Genomic DNA, 22,982 nt, shown 5'->3' on the forward strand with positions numbered 1-22,982 from the left:
CACAAATTCCCATACACAGACATACCACAGTATTGTAAAAAACCTTTTGGGAGGAGATGCTGCTGTTTTAGTACTGTATTTTAATAGGGCAGTTGTAGCCTATCGGTTAAGGTACTGGACTAGTAAGCAGAAGGTTGCTGGTTCAAACCCCACCACTGCCAGGTTGCCACTGTTTAACCACCATTTTCTTAGACTGTAAGTCGCTTTGGATAAAAGCATCTGCATCTGAAATGGAATGTCTGCCAAGCTCATGCTCAGGTGTCCAAATACTTTTGACAATATCGTATGTTTAACATCTTTGTTATTAATCTTAAGAATTTCCTGATAGCGAATGGAATTAACTGACAGAACGGTTTTACTGGTGAGGTTTAATTTACAGGGCTGCGTTCCATCAGCTAAACTCTCTCAGCAATTTAATTAGTGAACTGGCTAATTTAGGAACAAGCGGTTGATATTTGTAGTTAATTCCTTTATTTACTTTTGTGTGTTGTGTCCCTGTTTTAAGATCATTAAACAAAAATATAACATTATAAATCATTCAGTATGGAGACGTACGTTAACAGCAGCGGCAGCTTGAAAGAAGGTGAATACTTTTTCACACCTCTGCATTTATGTTCTAAAATAACCCGGCGTCTCAGATGGTGCCGCATAAATAGAACATACGTTACTGATCCGAGCGGGAACTATCTGTCGGGTTTAACGCTGTTCGGCAGGTCGACCTTGCTCTGCAGCCAGGCGTCGTACTCGTCTGCAGGCATCTTCACTACGTTCCTCCTCACTATCTACAGGAGATACAGAGAGAGGAACAGCAGCACACCCTTAAAATAAACACGCTCAGTCAGTTTATCTACAGTAACTGCTTCGTTTATCTGCTACACCTTCCTTACAGGTGCACATTGTAGGATTACCGTTCCTGACGGAAGTCCGTCTGCCCCCCGTAGTCCCCTGCATCTCATCCTCATGGAACAGGACCACACAGGAACCACTTTAAATAAAAGCAGCTAAATACAGGAACATCCTTAAACTGACCGAGGTGACAGTTGACCCTTTAACAGACGAAACAACACAGGCGTGGTCTCAGGGCAGGACTCCGAATGTCCTCGAGTGGCCCAGACTCTGTAAAGATATCTGATAGAGTTTGAAAGGCTCTGCCATGAAGAACAAAGCTTGTAGAGACGCATCCAAACGACCTACAGGTGTAATCGCTGCCAAAGGAGCGTCTACAGAGTTTATAAAGAATTAAAGGGTCTGAATACTTTTCTAAGTGTCAGAGATTTCAGTTTTTGATGTTTAATTGTAAATATAGTCAAAGCAATTCATTGTGTGTGTTACCTGAGTGCATAAATGAGTGTATCCGAGTACTGTGTGTGTGTACTAAATGTATTAATGTGTGTATCTTAGTGTGTTTATGTATGTACATCTCAGAGTGTTTGTGCAAGTGTGTGTGTGAGTGTGTGTGTGTGTGTGTGTGTAGGGGAAGGGGGCCAAACTTTCCCAGTGAAACCAGTTTGCTCAGTTTGCATTCAGGCAAACCACAAGTTTCCTTGTGTAAGCTTCTGGCGCCGCCTTGTGGCGAAGCGATAAAATTACAATTCAGCCCTTTTTATCCCACCATTACAATTCCTCTGCTGCTTGCACTACCCCCCTGCTGGCCGAAGAGGGCTGCAGACTAGCACCCACCAGCAGTCAATTCTCACAGTTACACTATGCCCCAGGTCTTCCTTCATTGCTCGTACTGGTACCTGGACCAGACAGCAGGAATCACTGTTTTAGCACCAGTGAGATGAAACCCAATCCAACCTTCACTTGCTCAGACACTGCTTTATTCTGAGCACCCAGGACAGCCAGGTCGGTAGTACAAGTGAGACTCGGACTCTCTAGGTGTGCCACACACACTACTAAGGTGCAGTTTGGAACACAGCCTTTATTAACATCAATCTTTACTCAAAAATCACTCACAAGATTCCACACAATTCACACACGTGCACTTGTAAGTGTTAAGACTGACCTCAATAGCCACACACAGGTCGGGGCAGCAGAGCTCCCAGGGTGGAAGTGTGTTCAGGACCCTGAGGAAAGTCTGTGGTCGGATACGCAGCGTTTCCTCCTGAGTAAAATGGTTCAGCTTGTCTAACACACACTGCAACTTCCTGCTGGAGTGTGTGAGATCACTGCTGGTGAGACTGCTGATTAACGACGAGAGCCTACACACACACACACACACAGGGATAAACATACATTACATGGACAAAAGTATTGGGACAGCCTTTCTAATAATGAATTCATGTGTTTTAGGCACAGCAGTAACTAACAGCAAATCAATATAATGTGTGCAATAATAATAATATTAGTATTATAATTTTCTCTACTGTGATAATACATTCAATAGTACATATAATAATATATTCACCTGTATATCTTGTTCATACCACTGCCTGTATCCTGTAAATAATGTATATCGTAGATACTGTACATCCTGCACTTGCTGCTTATTGCACTTCTGGTTAGATGCTAAACTGCATTTCGTTGCCTTGTGCTTGTACATGTATAATGACAAAGTTGAATCTAATCTAATCTAATCTAATCTAATACTGAGTACGGTGTTCTGTTTTGCACCATTCAAACCCTGCGTATATATCCACATGACCACGTAAATAATCTATATTTCATGTATAACAATGACAATTAAGTCTATCTTTATCTTTAAATCAATAATCTGGGTTCTAACCCATTTTAAAGTGGAAGCAGTGAGCATGTGTACCCAGATTAGCCTTATTTATTTAATATTTTAATGTGGCCTTGTTTATTTTACACAGACCAGTGGGTGCTGTACGGTGTTCCTGGGGTGTCTTCAGTCCCCCGTACTCCTGATTTTAAGGTCACACCCATCACTGTGGCGGAGAAACATCTGCAGAGGAACACAATGGACAAACCTGGGGTGTATTTGGTTCATGCAGCAGGACAGAGATTAAAAATACTTTTAAGAATTAAAAATACTGCATACAAGCAACACAAAATCCAACAGACACAGAAACAGTTTATTTCCGAATGCTATTAAACTTATTAATAACTAGAGCTGACCTGTTTACATGCCACGCTGCACTTCACACATACTGTATTACACTGTCATTTCATTTCTAATGTTTATTACTCATTGTGTGTATCTAAGAGTAGGTATGTGAGTATGAGTACGTGTGTGTACAGGTATAAAAGTGTATGTGTATGTACTAAATGTATTAGTGTGCAGGTCAGTGTTTATGAGTGTGTATGTGTTTGCTTTCACTGAGGAAAGTTTGCCCAATAACACACACACACACACACACACACACACACACACACACACACACACACACACACAGCACAATTTGAAGTCATTAAAACTTCAAGTTTTGTGCTGTAAGCTTCTGGCGCCGCCTTGTGGCAAAGCGATAAAATTACATCCCAGTCTTGGTGAGCTTTTTTTCTTTTATTTCTTTTGAAATTAATAAAATTCACGACGAAAACACAATTTTCTAACCTCATTTTCGTATTTATTTTTGTGTATATGCAAACTTTTGCCTAGCAGGTTAAAATGTGTGCAATATTAGTTTAGTCTGTATACTGTAATGTACATTGTAGAGAGCTACCAACAGCCGGAAGCCAATTTTATATGTGTGTCTAAATCCGGACATCGTCCAGCACAATAAAAACACAATAATCAGAAAGGGGGGCGATTACTTTCTCACAGACATATTAGTTTTACCTGGTACTGCGATTAAGAGCGTCCGATAAATTCTGTCTCAGTTCTACTGCTCTCGCTTCAAACGTCGTCTTCATCTTGTCCAGCACGGCCTCCTTCCTGAGGCTGGACAGCGAGGATTCAGAGGGACGCTCAGGCTGGGAACTGGTCATGATGAAACACAAACAACAACAAATAATGATTCTCACAAAGATTTACAAAACATCAGCAAACCAACTAGAACTACAGCAATGAATTATAAACATTTATTATACAATATATAGACAAAGGTATTGGGACGCCTCTTCTGATTATTGAATTTATGTGTTTCAGCCAGAACAGTTACTAACAGCTGTAATAAAATAATGACAAAGAAAATGATGTGCTTTTGACTTTGCAGCAACAGTTTAGGGAAGGCCCTTGATTGTGTCCCTGTGCCCCCACCACGCATCATATAAACTGTCTGAACGCTCAGCTGTGTCTTCAAGTGGCCTCAGAAATGCTGGATGACTGTTAGCATAAAGGTTTAAAGTTTGTACTTCAGACTTCTGACCATCACGGTTTGTGTTTGTGGTAAATCTCACCTTCCTGGTTGGTGTGACTCTATCTTCTCTGTATCGGTGTCGTTCTGACTGGGAACTGCAGCTCTGACTGCCATAAAGCTGGAAATGGAATAAACACACACACACACACACACACACACATTAATTGTTACCAAAAGCTTTAGGCTGGTCAGGGTCATGATGGGTCCAGTGCAAACGCTGAGCTTAGGGTAAGACCACACCCTGGACATGCTGCCAACCAATCACTGGGCATCACTGACTCACAAATTCACTCACTCACACCTAACAACAGTTTCTCTGGTTCTGCAAGGTGTGAGAAAAACAAAGTACCTGGAGAATACGTGCATGGACACACTGAGGAAACACGGTGTGAGAACACAGTAAGAGAACATGGTGAGAACAGTGAGAACATTGTAAGAACATGGTGGAAGCACGGTGAGGGAACACGGTGAGAACATGGTGAGGACTCAGTGAACACGGTGGGAACACAGTAAGGTAACATGGTGAGGGATCACGGTGAGGAAACACAATGAGGGAACACAGCAAGAACATGGTAGGAACACTGTGAGAACACAGTGAAAACATGGTAGGAACACAGTAAGAGAACTTCGTGAGAACATTGTGGGAACACGGTGAAAACACAGTGATGGAACACGGTGAGGGAACACGGTGAGGGAACACAGTGAGAACATGGTAGGAACACTGTGAGAACACAGTGAAAACATGGTAGGAACACAGTAAGAGAACTTCGTGAGAACATTGTGGGAACACTGTGAAAACACGGTGAGGGAACACGGTGAGGGATCATAGTGAGGGAACACAGTGAGAACATGGTAGGAACACAGTAAGAGAACTTGGTGAGAACATTGTGGGAACACTGTGAAAACATGGTGAGGGATCGTAGTAAGGGATCACAGTGAGAACATGGTAAGAAGATGGTGGGAACATGGTGAACATGAAGGAACACAGGGAGAACATTGTAAGAACACAGTGAGAACATGGTGAGAACATGCAGAAACGCCCATGCTCAGCTGACGGACGTGACTCTCTAACCCACGTCTCTAAGAACCATGTTGATGTGCATCACCCACCCCAACACCCTCTCCCAGCTGCTCCTCCATACCGCACCTCCCACCGCCCGGTATCCGAGTGAATTTGGATGCACTGTGACCCTGACCAGGATGAAGTGGTTCATGAGAACGCATGAATGTGCTGTGTTGTGGTGAGGAGGGATGTGATGTTTACCCGACCGTGTGTGGATCAGAACTGTCGTCCAAGCGTGATCCATAAAGCTCCTTATGAACGCTCTGGTGGACCTCGTCCAGCAACTTCTGCAGGTCTGAAACATACACACACACACACACACACACACACACACACACACACACACACACACACACACACACACAGGGGACAAAAGTATTGGGACACTGCTTCTATTATTACATTTATGTGTTTCAGCCACAACAGTTGCTAACAGGTGTAATTAATAAATTATATATATAAAGGACTTTAAATGCTTCCAGCTTTGCAGCAACAGTTTAGGGAAGGCCCTTTCCTGTTCCAGTATGACTGTGACTAAAAGCAAGGCTAAACTGCTCTATAGATGTACATGCTCCTGTTCTGCATTCCCACCACAAAACAATTAATCCTGAAGCTGTTTACAACAAAACTAACCAATGGTGGTCAATTATTGGCTTTTAAATAATAAATCTGCATCCCTAGAGTACTTCTGCCTTCTGCCGTACACACCTCGACCCTGTCCAGGCTAAAGACGTTAACTAAAAATCGAGAGTTTAGAAACCACACTATAAAAGTGAAGCTACATCTCCCTCTGCTGGTCAAAATCTGTAACTTCAGCTCTGTCATTCTGATCGGTTCGTCCAAAATATCACAATCAAGTTGCTGTTTGTGTGTTTTTAACCTCGCAGATTGTAATATGTTTAAAACACACTCAAGAGATTTTAGAAAAACACATTTATTTTAAGTTTATTTGGACAAAGAAATGAGGAACAGTTGTAGAAACCATGGAAATCCCCCTATAACAGCATGTAAACCTTTAACTGTAATACAGAAGCTTTATGACGTTTCTCAGATGATAAATGAGCTAATAAAATACTGCGATCCGATTGGTGTGGAATAATTAACCGGGTCAGTCCTGTGTGACGTACATTTAGAAACCGGAGGATCCGCCTCAGACATGATGACACTTGTCGACTCGCTCTCTTCAGTGGAAACAGTGACATCACAAGATGACATGTTGCCTAGCGACGATGCGGTACCCATGGATGATGAGGATGTTACACCGAGGGTGAAAGACTTTTGGGTCGAAGAGGCCAGACGAGCCACCCTGAACACAGACCGCAGAGACTGAGAGAGACGAGAGAGAAAAAACTCAATCTGTTCATCTTCTGCTTTATCTATTAATCCATTCATCCATCCATCCATCTATGCAACTGTCCAGTCGTCCATCCGTCTAGCCCATCTATTCATGCATCCATACATCCACAAACCAATCCATCCAACCACCCATCCATACAAACCATCCGTCCATCCATTTATACAATCCATCCCTACTTCCAAACCATCCATCTGTTTATCTACACTATCAACAACCATTCAAAGCGTCCATCCAAACTGTCCATCCAAACCGTCCATCCGTTCATTCAAAGCGTCCATCCAAAGCGTCCATCCATCCAAAGTGTCCATCCAAACTGTCCATCCAAACCGTCCATCCGTTCATTCAAACCGTCCATCCAAACCGTCCATCCGTTCCTCTATCCAAACCGTCCATCTGTTCATTCAAACCATCCATCAGTCCATCAAAACCATTCATCCGTCTGTCTATTTATGCAAACCATCCATCCATCAGACCAAACCATTCATCCAAACAGTCCATCCGTTCCTCCATCCCAACCACCCATCCGTCAGTCCAAACCTTCCCTCCATCCATCCATCCAAACCATCCATCCATCCATCCAAACCATCCCTCCATCCATCCATCCAAACCTTCCCTCCATCCATCCATCCATCCAAACCTTCCCTCCATCCATCCATCCATCCATCCATCCAAACCATCCATCCAAACCATCCCTCCATCCATCCATCCATCCATCCAAACCATCCATCCATCCATCTATCCAAACCTTCCCTCCATCCATCCATCCATCCATCCATCCAAACCTTCCCTCCATCCATCCATCCATCCAAACCATCCATCCATCCATCCATCCAAACCTTCCCTCCATCCATCCATCCATCCAAACCATCCATCCATCCATCCATCCAAACCATCCATCCATCCATCCAAATGGTCCATCCAAACCATCCCTCCGTGCAAACCATCCATCCGTCCATACACAAACCAATCTATCCAGCTACTTGTATCAACTACCTTGGGTGGAGAAATAAAGCGTTCCCACTCGGTCTGAATCACCTTCTCTCTGTTCTGAGTTTTCAGAGTAGATCTACTCCTGCCTGAATATCTTGAAGATCAACAAAGAAAGAAAGAGAAAGAGTTTTTGGACATCCACCATGAAACATTCCACCCAAAATCACCGATAGTAATTTGGTGTTCATATATCAGTGAAACTAGGTACTTAGCATCCCAGCAGGAAGCCACTGGTCCAAAACCTCCAGACCGGTCCAGACTGAGAGACTCCAGAAGCCAACACAGACAGCACAGCTGGCGATACACACACGCCCTACAGGAACAGAGAACATGAGACCTGACACACCCGGTGGAGAGAGAACGACAGCAACGGGTAACAGTGGGTGTAGTGAAGGTGCCTCACTCGGGTAAACCTTGTGGCTGATCCGAGGCCAGAGACTGGTGGACTGGAGTGAAGGGGCGTGGCGTCTGGCTCCGTCTCTTCCTGCTTCGTCTGGACAGCGATGAGGAACCGCGTCCATCAGCAGACCTGATCAGAGATGCTACATGTTTAACCATGTACATGTGTGGTGGAAATGAAAGCCTGAGAGTAAAACAGTAAACAGGCGACGTTACATCTCGTCCTCGTCGTCCGTGTCCGAGTCAGAGACGCTGGACGGCGGCCGAAGCTCGCCGCATCTCCGCTCCTCTTTCTTCCTCCTCCTTTCTGTCTTCTGTTCCTCCTGTTCCTGGAGGAGTTGGTAGTAGCTACAACCTCGCTTCACTGCAGAAACCAGCTTCCTAGAGGACAAATCCCCACAGTTACACTCCTCATACCAGATTCCATCTTCATTTATTAACAGCAGTTTTCCCACCAGTGCTGGAACGTTCTGAATCGTTCCATGACCCCCAACGACCACCACCAAGAAACTCCATTCAGCATCATAATTAAAGCACCAATCAGGGACCATCAGACACCAAAAAATAAAATCAGCCAGCATTAACCATCAAACACTTTTATATTGATAAACTACGTCTGCATTTTATATATTTTATATTAGCCCACATCTGCTGAGATCCGGGTTCGAATCGATGAACTTGGCGTCCTGAATTTTGCTGCAGCCCTGACCAGGACGCCAGGACAAAACGGTCCATGAAAATAAGATAAAAAAAAAAAGTGTTAGTGTTTGATGGTGGGCAGTTGTAGCCTAGTGGTTAAGGTACTGGACTAGTAATCAAAAGGTTGCTAGTTCAAGCCCCACCACTGCCAGGTTGCTGCTACTGGGCCCTTAACCCTCAATTGCTCAGACTGTATACTGTAACTGTACTGTAATTCGCTTTGGAAGAAGGCATCTACTAAATGCCAAAAATTTACCTCACTTGCACGTCTTTGTCTTTGTAGAGGAAACCGGAGCTCCCGGAGGAAACTCACACAGACACGGGAAGAACATGCAAACTCCACACAGAAAGGACCCGAACCGCTCCTCCTGGTAATGGAACCCAGGACCTTCTCGCTGTGAGGAGACAGTGCTACCCACCAAGTCATCATACCGCCTGGTCACTCATGCTCGAGGCGTCTGAATACTTTCTACTGATTGACTGCAGGGCAGCACCGTGACACATTCAGCGTTTATAATTCCCCTCTCAGTTTCATAAATGTCAGGCGGTTCGTGATGCCCAGAGAGGACGAGAAAGGCCTGCTGGGTAACAACATGTTTTATTCTTCTCATGCAGGGACCAAATGCCAGCTGTAAAGCCTGCCAGTCTTAAACTTGGCATGAGAGAGAAAACAGACAGAAAGGTCGGGCACAGAGACACACCGTCACTCAGTTTCAGACTCGGTGGATAAACCTGGTGTCCACAAAGAAATGACACAGACGCCCTGTTAGAAATCTGACCGCGGTATATAAATCATCATAAATCTGTAAATCGGGTAGCACTGTCACATCACAGCGAGAAGGTCATGGGTTCGATTCCCAAGTAGAGGGGGTCCTTTCTGTGTGGAGTTTGCATGTTCTCCCATTGTGTCTATGTGGGTTTCCTCCGGGTGAACCGGTTGCTTCCTGCAGTCCAAAGACAGCAGTGGTTAAGGTACTGGAGTACTAATCAGAAGGTTGCTGGTTTGAGTCCCACCACCTCCAGTTTGCCACCGTTGGGCCCCTGAACGAGACCCTTAACCCTCAACTGCTCGACTTGTATTGAGTCGTAATTATAAGTCACTTTGGAAGAGCGTTTTTGCTACGGCATAAATGTAAATAATGTAAATAATGAAGATGTTATAGTCGCAAGCCGTAGCCTAGTGGTTAGGGTACTGGACTAGTAATCAGAAGGTCGCTGGTTCAAGCCCCACCACTGCCAAGTTGCTGCTGTTGGGCCCTTGAGCAAGGCCCTTAACCCTCAATTGCTTAATTGTAACTGTAATGTAAGTCGCTTTGGATAAAGGCGTCTCCTCAATGCCAAATATGTAAATGTAGTCTCAATGAGGGGCCACAAGTATTTGGACGCCTGACCATGAGCATTGATCTTTCCTGCTAGAACAGCAGCCGCTTCTCACAAGACTTTGGAGTGTGTCTGTGGTCATTTGTGCCCATTTGGTCAAGAAAGTCTCAGTTGGTGTTCCAGTTCCATTATGCACATGAGCAGGTCAGGTGTCCACCTATTTCACTACGGCTCTTATTCACTGAGCGAGGAGGGTTGTTTTTTTAATTTATTTATTTATTTATTTATTTATTATGTATTTTATTTTATTCGACCCGGCCGACACCCCGCTGCACCCGTCCAGCGTCCGTACTGTCGCAGCAATCACGCTTTCATTCCTCACTTACTGCGCATTGTCATTCCGAGCGATTACAGGCGTATTTTTTTTCCAAAGCCTTTTTAAACTCGCCTGCATCTCGCCGTAATGACTGGCTGACGGCTGTTCCTTTCATCACAGGAGGCTCCGAATCAAATGTACTGGAATGATTCGAGCTATTTTGAGCTCCGTCTTGAAAAATGACAAATCCCCACGGCGACAACACAACAAACGCCGTTCCTACAACAGATCGGGCTCGAGCCGCGGCGCGCCGCTATCGATTTACTGAGCACGTGCGAGGGACTGGCGCGTTAACGACTGATCTCATGTGGTGTTTTACCCACACCCAGCGCAAACATGCGTGTAATTAATATAATTCTATAAAATAAAACATCATATGGTTATAATTGTGTAGCATGTTGACCGGGCCGCTCTGCACAAAGCACATGGACGAGAGACGAAGGAGAGACAGTTTTTTTTTTTTTTTCATTTGATTTATGTATTTTCTTCTAATTTATCGTAGTCAATTTGTCTTCCGCTGCTGGTGGATCCCTGATTGTAGGTGAGGAGGGTATATTGCTGCTCACGCCTCCTCCGACCCGCATCCAGCCCTTAGCGGAATCCTTTTCCACCCATGCATTCTGCACAGGCGCCTCTCTATCTGCTAATCAGGGTCCTTACACAGCATTTCAAGACCCCACCCACATAGTCCGGTCATCTTGCCCTAGCAGAAACGTGTCTGACCGCTGGATGGCGCCCAGCCGACCGGTGGCAATGTCGAGTTTCGAACCGAGGAGTTCAGAATCTCGGCGCTGGTGTGCTAGCGGAATATCCCTCTGTGCCACCTGGGCGTGAGAGACAGGTCTTCTAATCTAACATCAGTGCCACCAGTGCTCTATAAAGTCAACGGGCACAAATTCCCACAGATAGTAAAGTAGTAAAGGCTGCATTAGGAGTCAGACATCAAAGTGAACATCAAAGACATCAACACATAAACCATGTCTGTTAGCCCACGTCTGCCAAGATACGGGTTCGAATAAATAGTGACTGGCACATTGTTAAGGGTATTGCTGCCTTACGCTCAGTTTTTCTTGGTGGAACCGGACCTGCTGTGACCCTGACCAGGATACCACGACGTTTTATAGGTGATTGCCGTTGAATGAAGGTGTTTGTAAACACCGATGTCAGTGGACGCTGGTGTTTGATGGTGGATGCGGCTTTTAAACGATGCACAGAATAATGCACTACACAGACAGCTGCAAGGGCGTGGCATCTCCCAAAATACGCCCGATATTTTGGAATGGGATGTCCAGCAAGCTCGCGGTCAGGTGTCCAAATACTTTTGTTCCAATCATTGTCACAGGAAAATAACAGCTGCAGCCTGGCGCTCCCTGACGACGGCATGGAAACGAAAACACATTCTGATGCCAAAACCAACCTGGAGCGCCGCAGATGCCTCCGGAGGGCGTCGGTGTCGCCTCTGTTCTGGATCTGCAGCCACCTTGGAGGCGAATTCTGCAGAAATAAACCAATAAATAACATAAGGTACATAAAGTAAGTACATAAGGAGCTGTGGTTGCCTCCCACAGTCCAAAGACAGCAGCGGTAGCTCAGTGATTAAGGTACTGGAGTAGAAAGGGAAAGGAAATGGCTTTTCCCAAAATGTTACCACATATGGAAGCATGTAGTTTATTTAACATCAGTGAAAATCTGGGGTGTCCCAATACTTTTGACCATGTATCCTGGGAACTTCCATTTCTAGCTCATGAAGACCAACTACCAACTGGCTGGTTGATGCCAATCAGCTTTGTGCGCCCATAACAACCAACCAAAGACCAGAAGAACAAAAACAAACCAGTTGACGCTTATCAAAGGTCACGGGTGCGAGCAAGCGTCCCAAAGTGAGACGTTTAAGAAGTAGCTCAGTCAGTTAATTTATAGACGGTTTAATTACCATACATTTCACATCCTGTTGTTTTCGGCCCGGGTGTGACCTCGTGTGCATACGAGACCGAGCAGTGACCCGTGCTGACCTCATACCGTGTTTTCTCCTGAAGGGTTCAGAGGGTGAGAGGATGATGAGGGTGCCAATGTTTGGTGCTTATTGAATAAAGTAACAGTGCAGGGTCAGTTTGTGCCAGCTTGCTATATGCTGACCTGCGTGGTCATAAAGGGCGACGTCGTTCATACAGGACAGGACCAACACGAGTTTGGCATTGAAGTGCGGGTCACACCTTTGTGCCATAGGCGGCAGGTTGAGAACCTCGACGAGTTCAATCAGTTTCTGTGAGGTGACAACCGTGCCATTCTGCCGAATCGGTGCCAACTCCGCCCCCCAGGACGATATATGTTTAAATGTATATGAAATGAACTTTAACATCTTTTTTAATTGAGTAAAGTGTCCTGCACATTTATCTAACTGCAAATTTAGGATATATCATTTAAAATGCTCATAAAACCACCATAACACTAAATAAAATCCATCAGAAATGTAGAATAATGAGATTAAAATCCATGTTTTAGTCCCTCAGTCCTGTTACCCTCACATATTCATCCTTCTGATAATAAACATGTGAGAATATTCTCATCAATCAGATCATATTTAGAACAGAAATGTTCATGATCTGTACCTACAGAAGGTCACGTGAAGAGCATTAGTAGGTTCTCCCTTTCCCCCTGTATGTTTGATAATATTGTACCTCTGACTGAGAAGATTCATCTACACATTCATTCCTGTTACCTACACGTACATTCCTGTTACCTAAACGCTCATTCCTGTTACCTACACGTTCATTCCTGTTACCTAAACGTTCATTCCTGTTACCTACACGTACATTCCTGTCATTCCTGTTACCTACACGTACATTCCTGTCATTCCTGTTACCTACACGTACATTCCTGTTACCTACACGTACATTCCTGTCATTCCTGTTACCTAAACGTTCATTCCCGTTACCTACACGTACATTCCTATCATTCCTGTTACCTAAGCGTTCATTCCTGTTACCTAAACGTTCTTTCCCGTTACCTACACGTACATTCCTGTCATTCCTGTTACCTAAATGTACATTCCTGTTACCTAAACGTACATTCCTGTTACCTAAACGTTCATTCCTGTTACCTAAACGTACATTCCTGTCATTCCTGTTACCTAAACGTACATTCCTGTTACCTAAACTTACATTCCTGTTACCTAAACGTACATTCCTGTTACCTAAATGTACATTCCCGTTACCTACTCGTACATTCCTGTTACCTAAACGTTCATTCCTGTTACCTAAACGTACATTCCTGTCATTCCTGTTACCTAAACGTACATTCCTGTCATTCCTGTTACCTAAACGTACATTCCCGTTACCTACACGTACATTCCTGTTACCTAAACGTTCATTCCCGTTACCTACACGTACATTCCTGTTACCTAAACGTACATTCCTGTCATTCCTGTTACCTAAACGTACATTCCTGTTACCTAAACGTTCATTCCCGTCACCTACACGTACATTCCTGTTATTCCTGTTACCTAAACGTTCATTCCTGTTACCTAAACGTTCATTCCTGTTAACAAAATTTTTTCTTGGTTGTTTTTTGTTCAGTGTTCGAGCTTTTAGCATGTTCTCCATGCTGCTATATTTAATCTATTTACTACAGTAATTCTAGGTTAAAAACTCAGTCCTGTTACTCTCAGTCCTGTTACTCTCAGTCCTGTTACTCATATACAGCTCATCTTCCACTTAGAAAAAAAATCAAACGAAGGTGCCTGAGATTCGACCAAAACACATTCTGAATAAGTAAGTGTGTGTGTTACTAGATTCAGTGCAGTTACTACACGTAAATAGCTCCCATTAGGTGGAACGACCCCGAACGTTTCAGCACGGCAGGCGTCGTCTTTGTAGAAAAATGAGTGACGTGCTAGCGGCCTCGAGGGCGTCGACCGCGGCTCGGTTCAGACGGAGGACTTTCCTCCGGCCGATTTCTCCCTCGTCTCCCTCGCCTTCACCTCCTGATAGATGATCCCATCAGCAATAAATCCGCTCATGTTCGACACGGGTACACGGCCGCTCGCCGCGCGCTCCCGGGGCAAACAACAGCCCCGCCCGAAATTCCTGCTTCTACATCAGTCAACTTGGCAGTGCTGACCAGACGGCACAGTCCTTCACCCACTCACTCTCTGCTGACTGACCACGGGCTCTGAACCCGAGTTCAAAACAATATGTATACACTATACGGACAAAAGTATTGTGATTATTGAATTCATATGTTTCAGCCTTCAACATGCTTCTGACTTGGCAGCAACAGTTTAGGGAAGGCCTTTACCTACTTCAGCATGAGCGAGCTTTATAAAGATGTGAAGAAAAGCTCCAGTGTCCTGCACAGAGCCCTGACCTCAGCCCTGCTCAACAGCTCTGGGATGAACTGGAACACCGACTGATCGATCAGCGCCCGGCCAAACAAGTACTGTCATGTTTTTGACTGTAGAGGCACAAATTCCCACACACAGACACACTTCAAAGTGTTGTGAGAAGCTTCTCAGAGGAGCAGCTGTTGTTCTGTTGTAGTCTAGCAGTTAAGGTACAGGACTAGTAATCAGGAGGTTGCTAGTTTGAGCCCCACTACTGCCAGGTTGCCACTGTTGGACCCTTAACCCTTAGTTGCGTAGACTGTACTGTCTCAGTGCTGTAAGTCACTTTGGATAAAAGGGCAGTTGTAGCTCAGTGGTTAAGGTACTGGACTAGTAATCAAAATGATGCTGGTTCAAGCCTCACCACTGCCAGGTTGCCACTGTTGGGCCCTTAGCAAGGCCCCTATCCCTCAGTTGCTTAGACTATATACTGTCAGAGTAGTGTAAGTCGCTTTAAATAAAGGCATCTGCTAAATGCAGAGAATGTAAATGTAGGTAAAAGATCATTATTATTATTAGACGTCCATCAAGCTCACGATCAGGCGTCCAAATACTTTCATTCTTTCATTCACCCTCTTTACAGAAACTGATCCGCACCAAAACTGGAGTGTAAATTTTACTACCTGCACATTTTCGGGCTCTGGACGACGTTTCTCTTCCCCGTCTCCACACCGCGTCTGGTGTCTCTGGTGAAAGTTCTGCCACACGTCCGGCTCCCGGTTTGGGTTCTTATGAACCGCCTTTATCTTCAAGAACTGTCCAAGGTCCAAAACTGGGCAGTGCTGTAGAGTTTTCGACATGCCGCTCTGCTTTTAAAGACAAACTAGGATAAGAAAGTATGAAAAGTGTTCAAGTCATTCACAAGACAAACAAACTCAGAACAGAACATGCGGAGCAACCGGCGTCTGTTCTGTGTTCAGTCTCCAGTGGTAACAGGATCATTTCAAACCGGTTCGAGAGGAAAATAAATCCCCATTTTTCTTTGTTCAGGGGTCAAAGTGCTCAGAGTGTTCAACTACTGTGGACTGCATGTACACTAAATGGTTAAAAGTATGAAGGAATTTAGTCGTTTCCGCCACAGCTGTTGCTATAAAGTGTATAAAACTGATATGGGGTAAACAACATGCTTTTAACATTGTGGCAACCACCGGTCGGCTGGGCGCCATCTGGTGGGCATAATTGGCAGTGCCTGCGGCAGATACTAATTGGCCATGGTATCTGCAGGGTGGGGACCGGACTATATGTGGGTGGGTGGGTCTTCATACGCTGTGTAAGGACCCTGATTGACAGAAGAGGAGGGCTGTACACGTGTAAAGAAGGCGTGGGCAGCGGCGTGCTCTCCTTGGATGCAAATCTGGAGTCTGTCAGCAGCGGAAGACAATATTGGATGTGCTAAACCGGGAGAAAAATGCATTAAAAAAAAACATTGTGGCAACAATTTGGGGAAGTCTTCCCTCTATATGAAGACATGGCTTGACTAAAGAAGCTCCAGTTCTCCACTACTGGGATGAATTAAACTTAAATTGTGAACCACGCCTTCTTTTCTCTTCTCTTCTCTATTCCTCGCTTCTCTTTTCTTTCTCTTCGCTTCTCTTTTCTTTCTCTTCGCTTCTCTTTGATTCTCTTCGCTTTCATTTTCCTCGCTTCTCTTTCTCTTCTTTCTCTTCTCCTTGCTTCTCTTCTCTTTCGGGGCGGCACGGTGGCTAAGTGGGTAGCACTGTCGCCTCACAGCAAGAAGGTCCTGGGTTCGATCCCCAGGTGGGGCGGTCCGGGTCCTTTCTGTGTGGAGTTTGCATGTTCTCCCCATGTCTGCGTGGGTTTCCCCCGGGTGCTCCGGTTTCCTCCCACAGTCCAAAAACATGCAAGTGAGGTGAACTGGAGATACTAAATTGTCCATGACTGTGTTCAATATAACCTTGAGAAGTGATGAATCTTGTGTAACGAGTAACTACCGTGTGTCTGTCATGAATGTAACCAAAGTGTAAAACATGACGTTAAAATCCAAATAAACAAAACAAAAAAACTCTTCTCTTCCTCCTCGCTTCTCTTTCTCTTCTTTCTCTTCTCCTCGCTTCTCTTCTCTTTCTCCTCGCTTCTCTTTCTCTTCTTTCTCTTCTCCTCGCTTCTCTTCTCTTTCTCCTCGCTTCTCTTCTCTTTCTCTTCGCTTCTCTTCTCTTTCACTTCTCTTCTTCTCTTTGCTTCTCTTTACCTCGCTTCTCTTCTCTTCTCTTCTTCTTGCTTCTCGTCTTGTCTTCGCTTCTCTTCACTTCTCTTCTCTTCTAGCATCATTGCCTGACCTTTCTGAGACTACTAAATAAACACACAAATTCCCACAGACACACTCCAAAGTGTGGATGATATTAAAGCTACGAAGGAAAGAGGGAGCAGCACAGTATAAATGTTTGTGTGTCCTGATATTTAAGTCCATGTAGTAAATATTCACTCAGAGACAAAGCGATTAAACACTTTTAAGTTATTATTAATGATTTATATATTTTATTCATGTTGTTAAAGAAATTTGGGACTGAATTATGGTTCCAAAATTGATCACAGTACAAAATAAAGGCCAAAAATAAATAAATATATAAATTATATATCTTGAAACGTAAACGGTGCATTTCGGAGAGTTAAACGTGCACCTGTCAAAGCCGACAGAAGCCGAGGGCGATCCCTCTGAGGAGCGCAATCTTCTCCTCTGCTTAGTCATACTCGTTCCCAACCAGCCAAACAACATTTCACAGCTAGTTGACTAGCATGCGGCTCTGCTTCCAGCTGTCGCGCTCTCCGCACCGTGCTAATGATGGTCGCTACGTGACAAAGCTCATCTTGGGTCCCATCTTTGAGTCCAGCCTCATCCGAAAGCTATTTCCCATTTTCCTTTCAGATCTATAAATATCCCTGAATAAGCATCAGCGGTTCCAGATAGCTCTCTGTCACTAACTCCATAAATTCCCGCCCGCTAGCATCAGCAGAGCTGCTCCGTAGGTGCTAAAAGGCTAGCGGGGCCTATAAAAGAGCCCGACAGGCTGTCTCCAACCAGCAATCAGCCTCCGATCAGAGCAGATTAAACTTCATCCGAACAGTTCACAGCGTCTTTAGCATGGAGGACAAAACCAAATCTTCAGTCGGAACGGACGCCGGATTCTGCGGCGTCGCCCCCCTGCACCCTCCGAGCTACGGCTGGCAGCCCAGTCTGCTCTACAACCAGCACTTCGGCCAGCCCCCGTTCATCGATTTCAGAGACCTGAGCTGGATGGAGAGCGTATTTAGGAAGCTCTGGACGTCCTCCTGGTCCGGGTACACCCGCTCGGTGGAGTTCACCCCACAGCCAGGGCTGAAGATCCACCGGGAGATGGGCGGAGGCGTTTCGGAGGTCACCACCCAGCAGTGCAAGTGGAGAGTGAGTCTGGACGTGAATCATTTCGCTCCGTCGGAGATCACGATCAGAACTCATGACGGATTTTTGGTGGTTGGAGGTGAGTGTGAATTATATATATTTTATTATAAACACAACATATCTGGGAGTTTAAAACCAAATCCAGAACAAACTGAGGTTCGTTTGTAATCACAGGAACACATGACGAGAGGCAGGACGAGCACGGGTACATCTCTAGGTCCTTCGTAAGGAAATACAAGTGAGTTCCTAAATAAATCTAAACATTTTGTTCCCTATGAATGATAAACATGAGTCCAGAAATTATAGAAATAATCACAGAAGATGGAAAAGTATCAGGACACCCTTTCTAATTATTGACACAACAATTGCTAATTGGAGGTTCTATGCTTCAGACTTTGCTTTAGACAGATCCCTGACTTCAGTCCCACCCCAGAACACAAATATCAGCGCCCAGCCTTTTTAAATACGGGCACAAATTCCCACGGGCATGTGAGAAGCTTCGCAGAAGAGCGGCTGTTGTTCTAACTGGAAAGATCACACAGACGTCGCTCTATTTTAATAGCATTTTTTTTTTTTTTTTTTAAATTGGACGTCTGACAAGCTCAAGGTCAGGTGTCCTAATACTTTTGGCCACATCTGACTGATCATTCAATCACAGAAAAGGAAAATAGCCGCCCAGGTGGCACAGCGGGAACTCGACTGGGCGCCATCTAGCGGGGAATAGTTTCTGCTAGGGCGGGATGACCGGACTATGTGGGCGGGGTCTTCAAACGCTGTGTAAGGACCCTGATGAGCAGATAGAGGCGCCTGTGCAGAATGCATGGGTAAAAAAGGGTTCCGCTAAGGGCTGGGCGCGGGTCGGAGGAGGCGTGAGCAGCAATATACCCACCTCGACTGCAATCAGGGATCCACCAGCAGTGGAGGACAAACTGAGTACGGTAAATGGGGAGAAAATGCAGAAATAAATTGAAAAAAAGAACACAAACAAGTGTATGTAAACTTTTGACCTCGGCTGTATTTACTTTTTATTTTAAATACTGATGTAATAATTTATTTTATATTACGATCGTATATTTGTTTACCTTTTCTTCTTTAACGCATCTACAGGCTTCCTGATGGAATCGAAGCAACAAGTATTCACTCATTCATTACTGGAGATGGAGTTCTCACCGTTGAGGTTCCGTTACCAGACCTCCCACCAGCGGCTGATACAACCATCTCAGTCCAGGCAAGTCCAAAAGTCCATCATGTCCACTACAAACTGATACACACACAAGAGCTGGTTTGAAACCATATTTCTGAGCACTCATAAAGACCTGACTGACTACAGGTGCGGTCATGTCCTGAGCTGATTTGACAGCATGGTAGACAGGAAATGAATCCTCTCTCAGCTTCTGTGAGCAGCTCCTTAGTTTACAGCATGGTTCGAACACACCTTGAAGACTCAAATCTCTGGCTGGTGTTTATATACAGTAACAGATCACAGCTGAAGCAGATAAAAGCTGGTTATCGAGTCCAAATTGTTTCATTATTTCACAACCCAACTTCAGGTCCTACAGACTAGCAGCAGGATCAGTAATATTGTGTAGGGCGAATAATTGTGACGTGGAGGTGTGAACCAAATATCTGTGCTATCAGCCTGGTGTTACAGTAGGAGGGAAGAACAGGGCTTTACCTTACTGCTGCTGCAAGAGCGCCGGGACAAACAGTGGAGGAACACAAGGCATAGCATGACCCTCCTTGGCCAGCATGTGGGTGGTGAAGGTGGTAGCAGAACTGTAAAAAAAAATACATTGGAAATGAATAAATGAGGAGGAAAATAATAATAAATAATAATAAAAAAAATCTGAGAGCTTAGATGTTTATAAAAATGTAAAAGCATGTTAAACGTATTTATTCGGAACATTACAAGCATTATAATTATTTGTCTAAGCCAAGAGTTCTTATTTGCAGTCATTATTTATTATCAAAATTGCCAAGTGAAATGCTGTATTCTGTATTAGAGCTCTGCAGATTTCATAAATAGTTAAACACGCAATTAAATAATAAATAAAAAAACATCCGAAACTGCAAAGCTGCTTATAAATGAACTTTTTTCCTCTTCTTTCCAATTACCAGTGACATAATTATTATAATAAGCAAACAGAGTGATTAAATAGAGCGCTTTCACCCCTGGAGCGGTCGCTGCCCTTTGCTCATTACTCTCTGTGAAGCGTCGGTGGCATTTAAAGGTGCCGCTTTATTATTTATTTCATTCTGAGGCTCTAAAACTTCAGTTTATTCTGCCGCAGGTGGAGATGGAGGCACCGAAACTGGAAGACCAGAAATTAGATGAGCGGCGCCGGCCCGGGGTAACGGAGCGAGACGTGGTCACCGGTCCGTTCGCAGAGAAGCCCGACGTGGGTGCTCGGCCCGTGGGTGCTGACGAGAGGATCCGTTGGATAGACGGAGCTCCTGAGGATCTGAGGGATCAGGAACGTGTGGACGCAGCGGAGGAAGCTGCCGTGATCCAGGAGGAAGATAAAAAGAGGAAGGAGGAAGAGCAGAAGATGGAGGAAGGTGCTGAAGAAAGAGTTGTAAGTGACTTAGGAGTTTAATTAGCAATTAGCACTGAAGGGTTAGTGAGGACTACCATGAACGGTTCAGGTCAAAGATTGAGATGCAGTTGGAGGGAAGTTTTGGGATTGTGATGATTCCTGCAACGTTATTTTCTCCGACTGAATTATTCTGAACTTATTTGTGCAAAAACAAACGTGTCAGAAGGTTTAGAGAAGCTTCTAGCAGAACCTTGGTTGGATCTTTGAACACTCTACATGGCAGAATTAAAATTAAGTTCATACACTGATCAGCCATAACATTAAAACCACCTTCTTGTTTCTACACTCACTGTCCATTTTATCAGCTCCACTTACCATATAGAAGCACTTTGTAGTTCTACAATACTTCTTGAATCTGAAATGTCTGTGTGGTTTATTTTCATTCCAGGATTCAGTAGGAGTCACTGACAAGGTTCCAGATTTGCCAGAAGAACCTAAAACACCTACAGCTCCCGAAGAACCTGAAGCTCCTCGACCTTCAGATATGGCGACACCCGAAGGAGACAGAAGGATTCTGGAAGAGGAGAAGGAAAGAGAGATCCAGGAACAAGAAGACCAAAGACCGGTCCAGGAACCAGAACCAGTGGACGGAGAGCCGAGACGTGTGAAACCTGAGGAGGAGCAGCCCGTCCCTGTACAAACCCAGGAGGAGATCCAACCTCAGCTGGACATCACTGAGCAAAGAGCAATCGAGCATATGAAGAAATCTGAGTAACGTTCTCTGATCGATTAAAGTAGAGTCTGTTTGATCACTTACTATTAATGAGAGTTGTGTAAGAAATGTAGTTTGTTGTAACACACACCCTTGTGGTACTAATAAAACCAGAGCAAATTAAACGTGGAGGTTTTTCTTTCCTACTGCTCAAACAAAACTGAATCAGACATTAACCATACGTCAGATGGGGCGCTCAGGTGGTGCTGCAGTAAACTATGTTAACCCACTACCGCTAGGGTTAGAATCTCATTGGCACTATCGGCCAGTCGGGCGTCCACATGGACATGTGTGGGAAATGTCCAAAGGGGAAAATGACCGAAACACCCTCTAAACCAAGCCACTCTAATCTGACCACCAACGAAAACCCAACTAGATTGACCATCAACCACTCTCTACAACCATTAAACCAAACCAATCAGACTGCCAACCAAAACACATCTAAAACAATTAAATCAGACCAATCTGACCACCAACCAAAACCATTAAACCAGACCAGCCTGACCACCAACCAAACCCTCTATAAAACCATTAAATCAAACCAATCTGACCACCACCCAAACCCCTCTAAAACCATTAAACGAGACCAACCAAAACCTTTTTAAAACTGTTAAACCAGACCAATCTGACCACCAACCAAAACCATTAAACCAGACCAGCCTGACCACCAACCAAAATCCCTCTAAAACCAGTAATCTGAAGACCAACCAAAACCATTAAACCAGACCAGCCTGACCACCAATTAAAACCTCTCTAAACCCATTAAACCAGACCAGTCTGACCACCAACCAAAACCATCTAAAACCGTTAAACCACACCAGCTGGACGATCAACCAAAACCCATCTAAAACCATTAAACTAGACCAGCGGAAAGATCAACCAAACCCATCTAAAACCGTTAAACCAGACTAGTCTGCCCACCAACCAAAACCATTAAACCAAACCAGAGTGACCACTAATCAAAGCCCATCTAAAACCATTAAACCAGACCAGCCGAAAGATCAACCAAAACCATCTAAAACCGTTAAACCAGACTAGTCTGCCCACCAACCAAAACCATTAAACCAAACCAGACTGACCACTAACCAAAGCCCATCTAAAACCATTAAACCAGACCAGCCTGACTACCAACCAAAATCTCTCTAAACCCATTAAACCAGACCAATCTGACCACCAACCAAAACCTGTCTAAAACTTTAGACCAATCTGAGCACCAATCAAAAACCCATCTAAACCATTAAACCGGACCACAGCTGCTGAATCCATGTAGTTCTTGGAATCACACCATTACAAAATCTTGCCACGTCTTTGCCACCCCAGGTAAAACTTAGTAAACCATCATACCATGCAGCCCAGGAGATCAGGAACCTGGTGTGAAGAAATTCTTTCCATTTTTCAGTTCTTAGTCACAATAATGGGATTAAACCTG

The 22,982-nt window shown here is 44.5% G+C and overlaps 2 protein-coding genes across 5 annotated transcripts; one reads left to right on the plus strand and one right to left on the minus strand.

Moving 5' to 3' along the window:
* Positions 1-452: 452 nt before the first annotated feature.
* On the minus strand, positions 453-19,446 carry LOC134335549 (coiled-coil domain-containing protein 60-like). 4 transcript variants are annotated; one of them, XM_063018101.1, is made up of 14 exons: positions 19,327-19,446; positions 15,471-17,157; positions 11,884-11,960; positions 8,288-8,452; positions 8,076-8,201; positions 7,881-7,985; positions 7,676-7,766; positions 6,453-6,651; positions 5,527-5,620; positions 4,303-4,380; positions 3,743-3,883; positions 2,819-2,908; positions 2,009-2,204; positions 453-782 (listed from the first exon to the last, which is right to left on the minus strand). In XM_063018101.1, the coding sequence occupies exons 2-14, from the start codon at positions 15,645-15,647 to the stop codon at positions 684-686; spliced, it is 1,638 nt and encodes a 545-aa protein (XP_062874171.1). In that variant the 5' UTR covers positions 15,648-17,157; positions 19,327-19,446; the 3' UTR covers positions 453-683. The 4 variants fall into 4 exon arrangements, 3 of the variants coding, with proteins under 3 accessions (XP_062874171.1, XP_062874172.1, XP_062874173.1); XR_010015611.1 differs by lacking the exon at positions 19,327-19,446 and adding an exon at positions 909-1,046 and having other exon boundaries at positions 701-782; positions 15,471-17,224; XM_063018102.1 differs by lacking the exon at positions 19,327-19,446 and having other exon boundaries at positions 693-818; positions 15,471-17,224.
* On the plus strand, positions 17,948-21,662 carry si:dkey-1k23.3 (titin). Its single transcript, XM_063018283.1, has 5 exons — positions 17,948-18,323; positions 18,419-18,482; positions 19,352-19,472; positions 20,536-20,820; positions 21,230-21,662. The coding sequence occupies exons 1-5, from the start codon at positions 17,948-17,950 to the stop codon at positions 21,554-21,556; spliced, it is 1,173 nt and encodes a 390-aa protein (XP_062874353.1). The 3' UTR covers positions 21,557-21,662.
* The last annotated feature ends 1,320 nt before the right edge of the window (positions 21,663-22,982 follow it).

This window comes from Trichomycterus rosablanca, chromosome 21 (genome assembly GCF_030014385.1).
Source record: "Trichomycterus rosablanca isolate fTriRos1 chromosome 21, fTriRos1.hap1, whole genome shotgun sequence".
NCBI classification, from domain to species: Eukaryota; Metazoa; Chordata; class Actinopteri; order Siluriformes; family Trichomycteridae; genus Trichomycterus; species Trichomycterus rosablanca.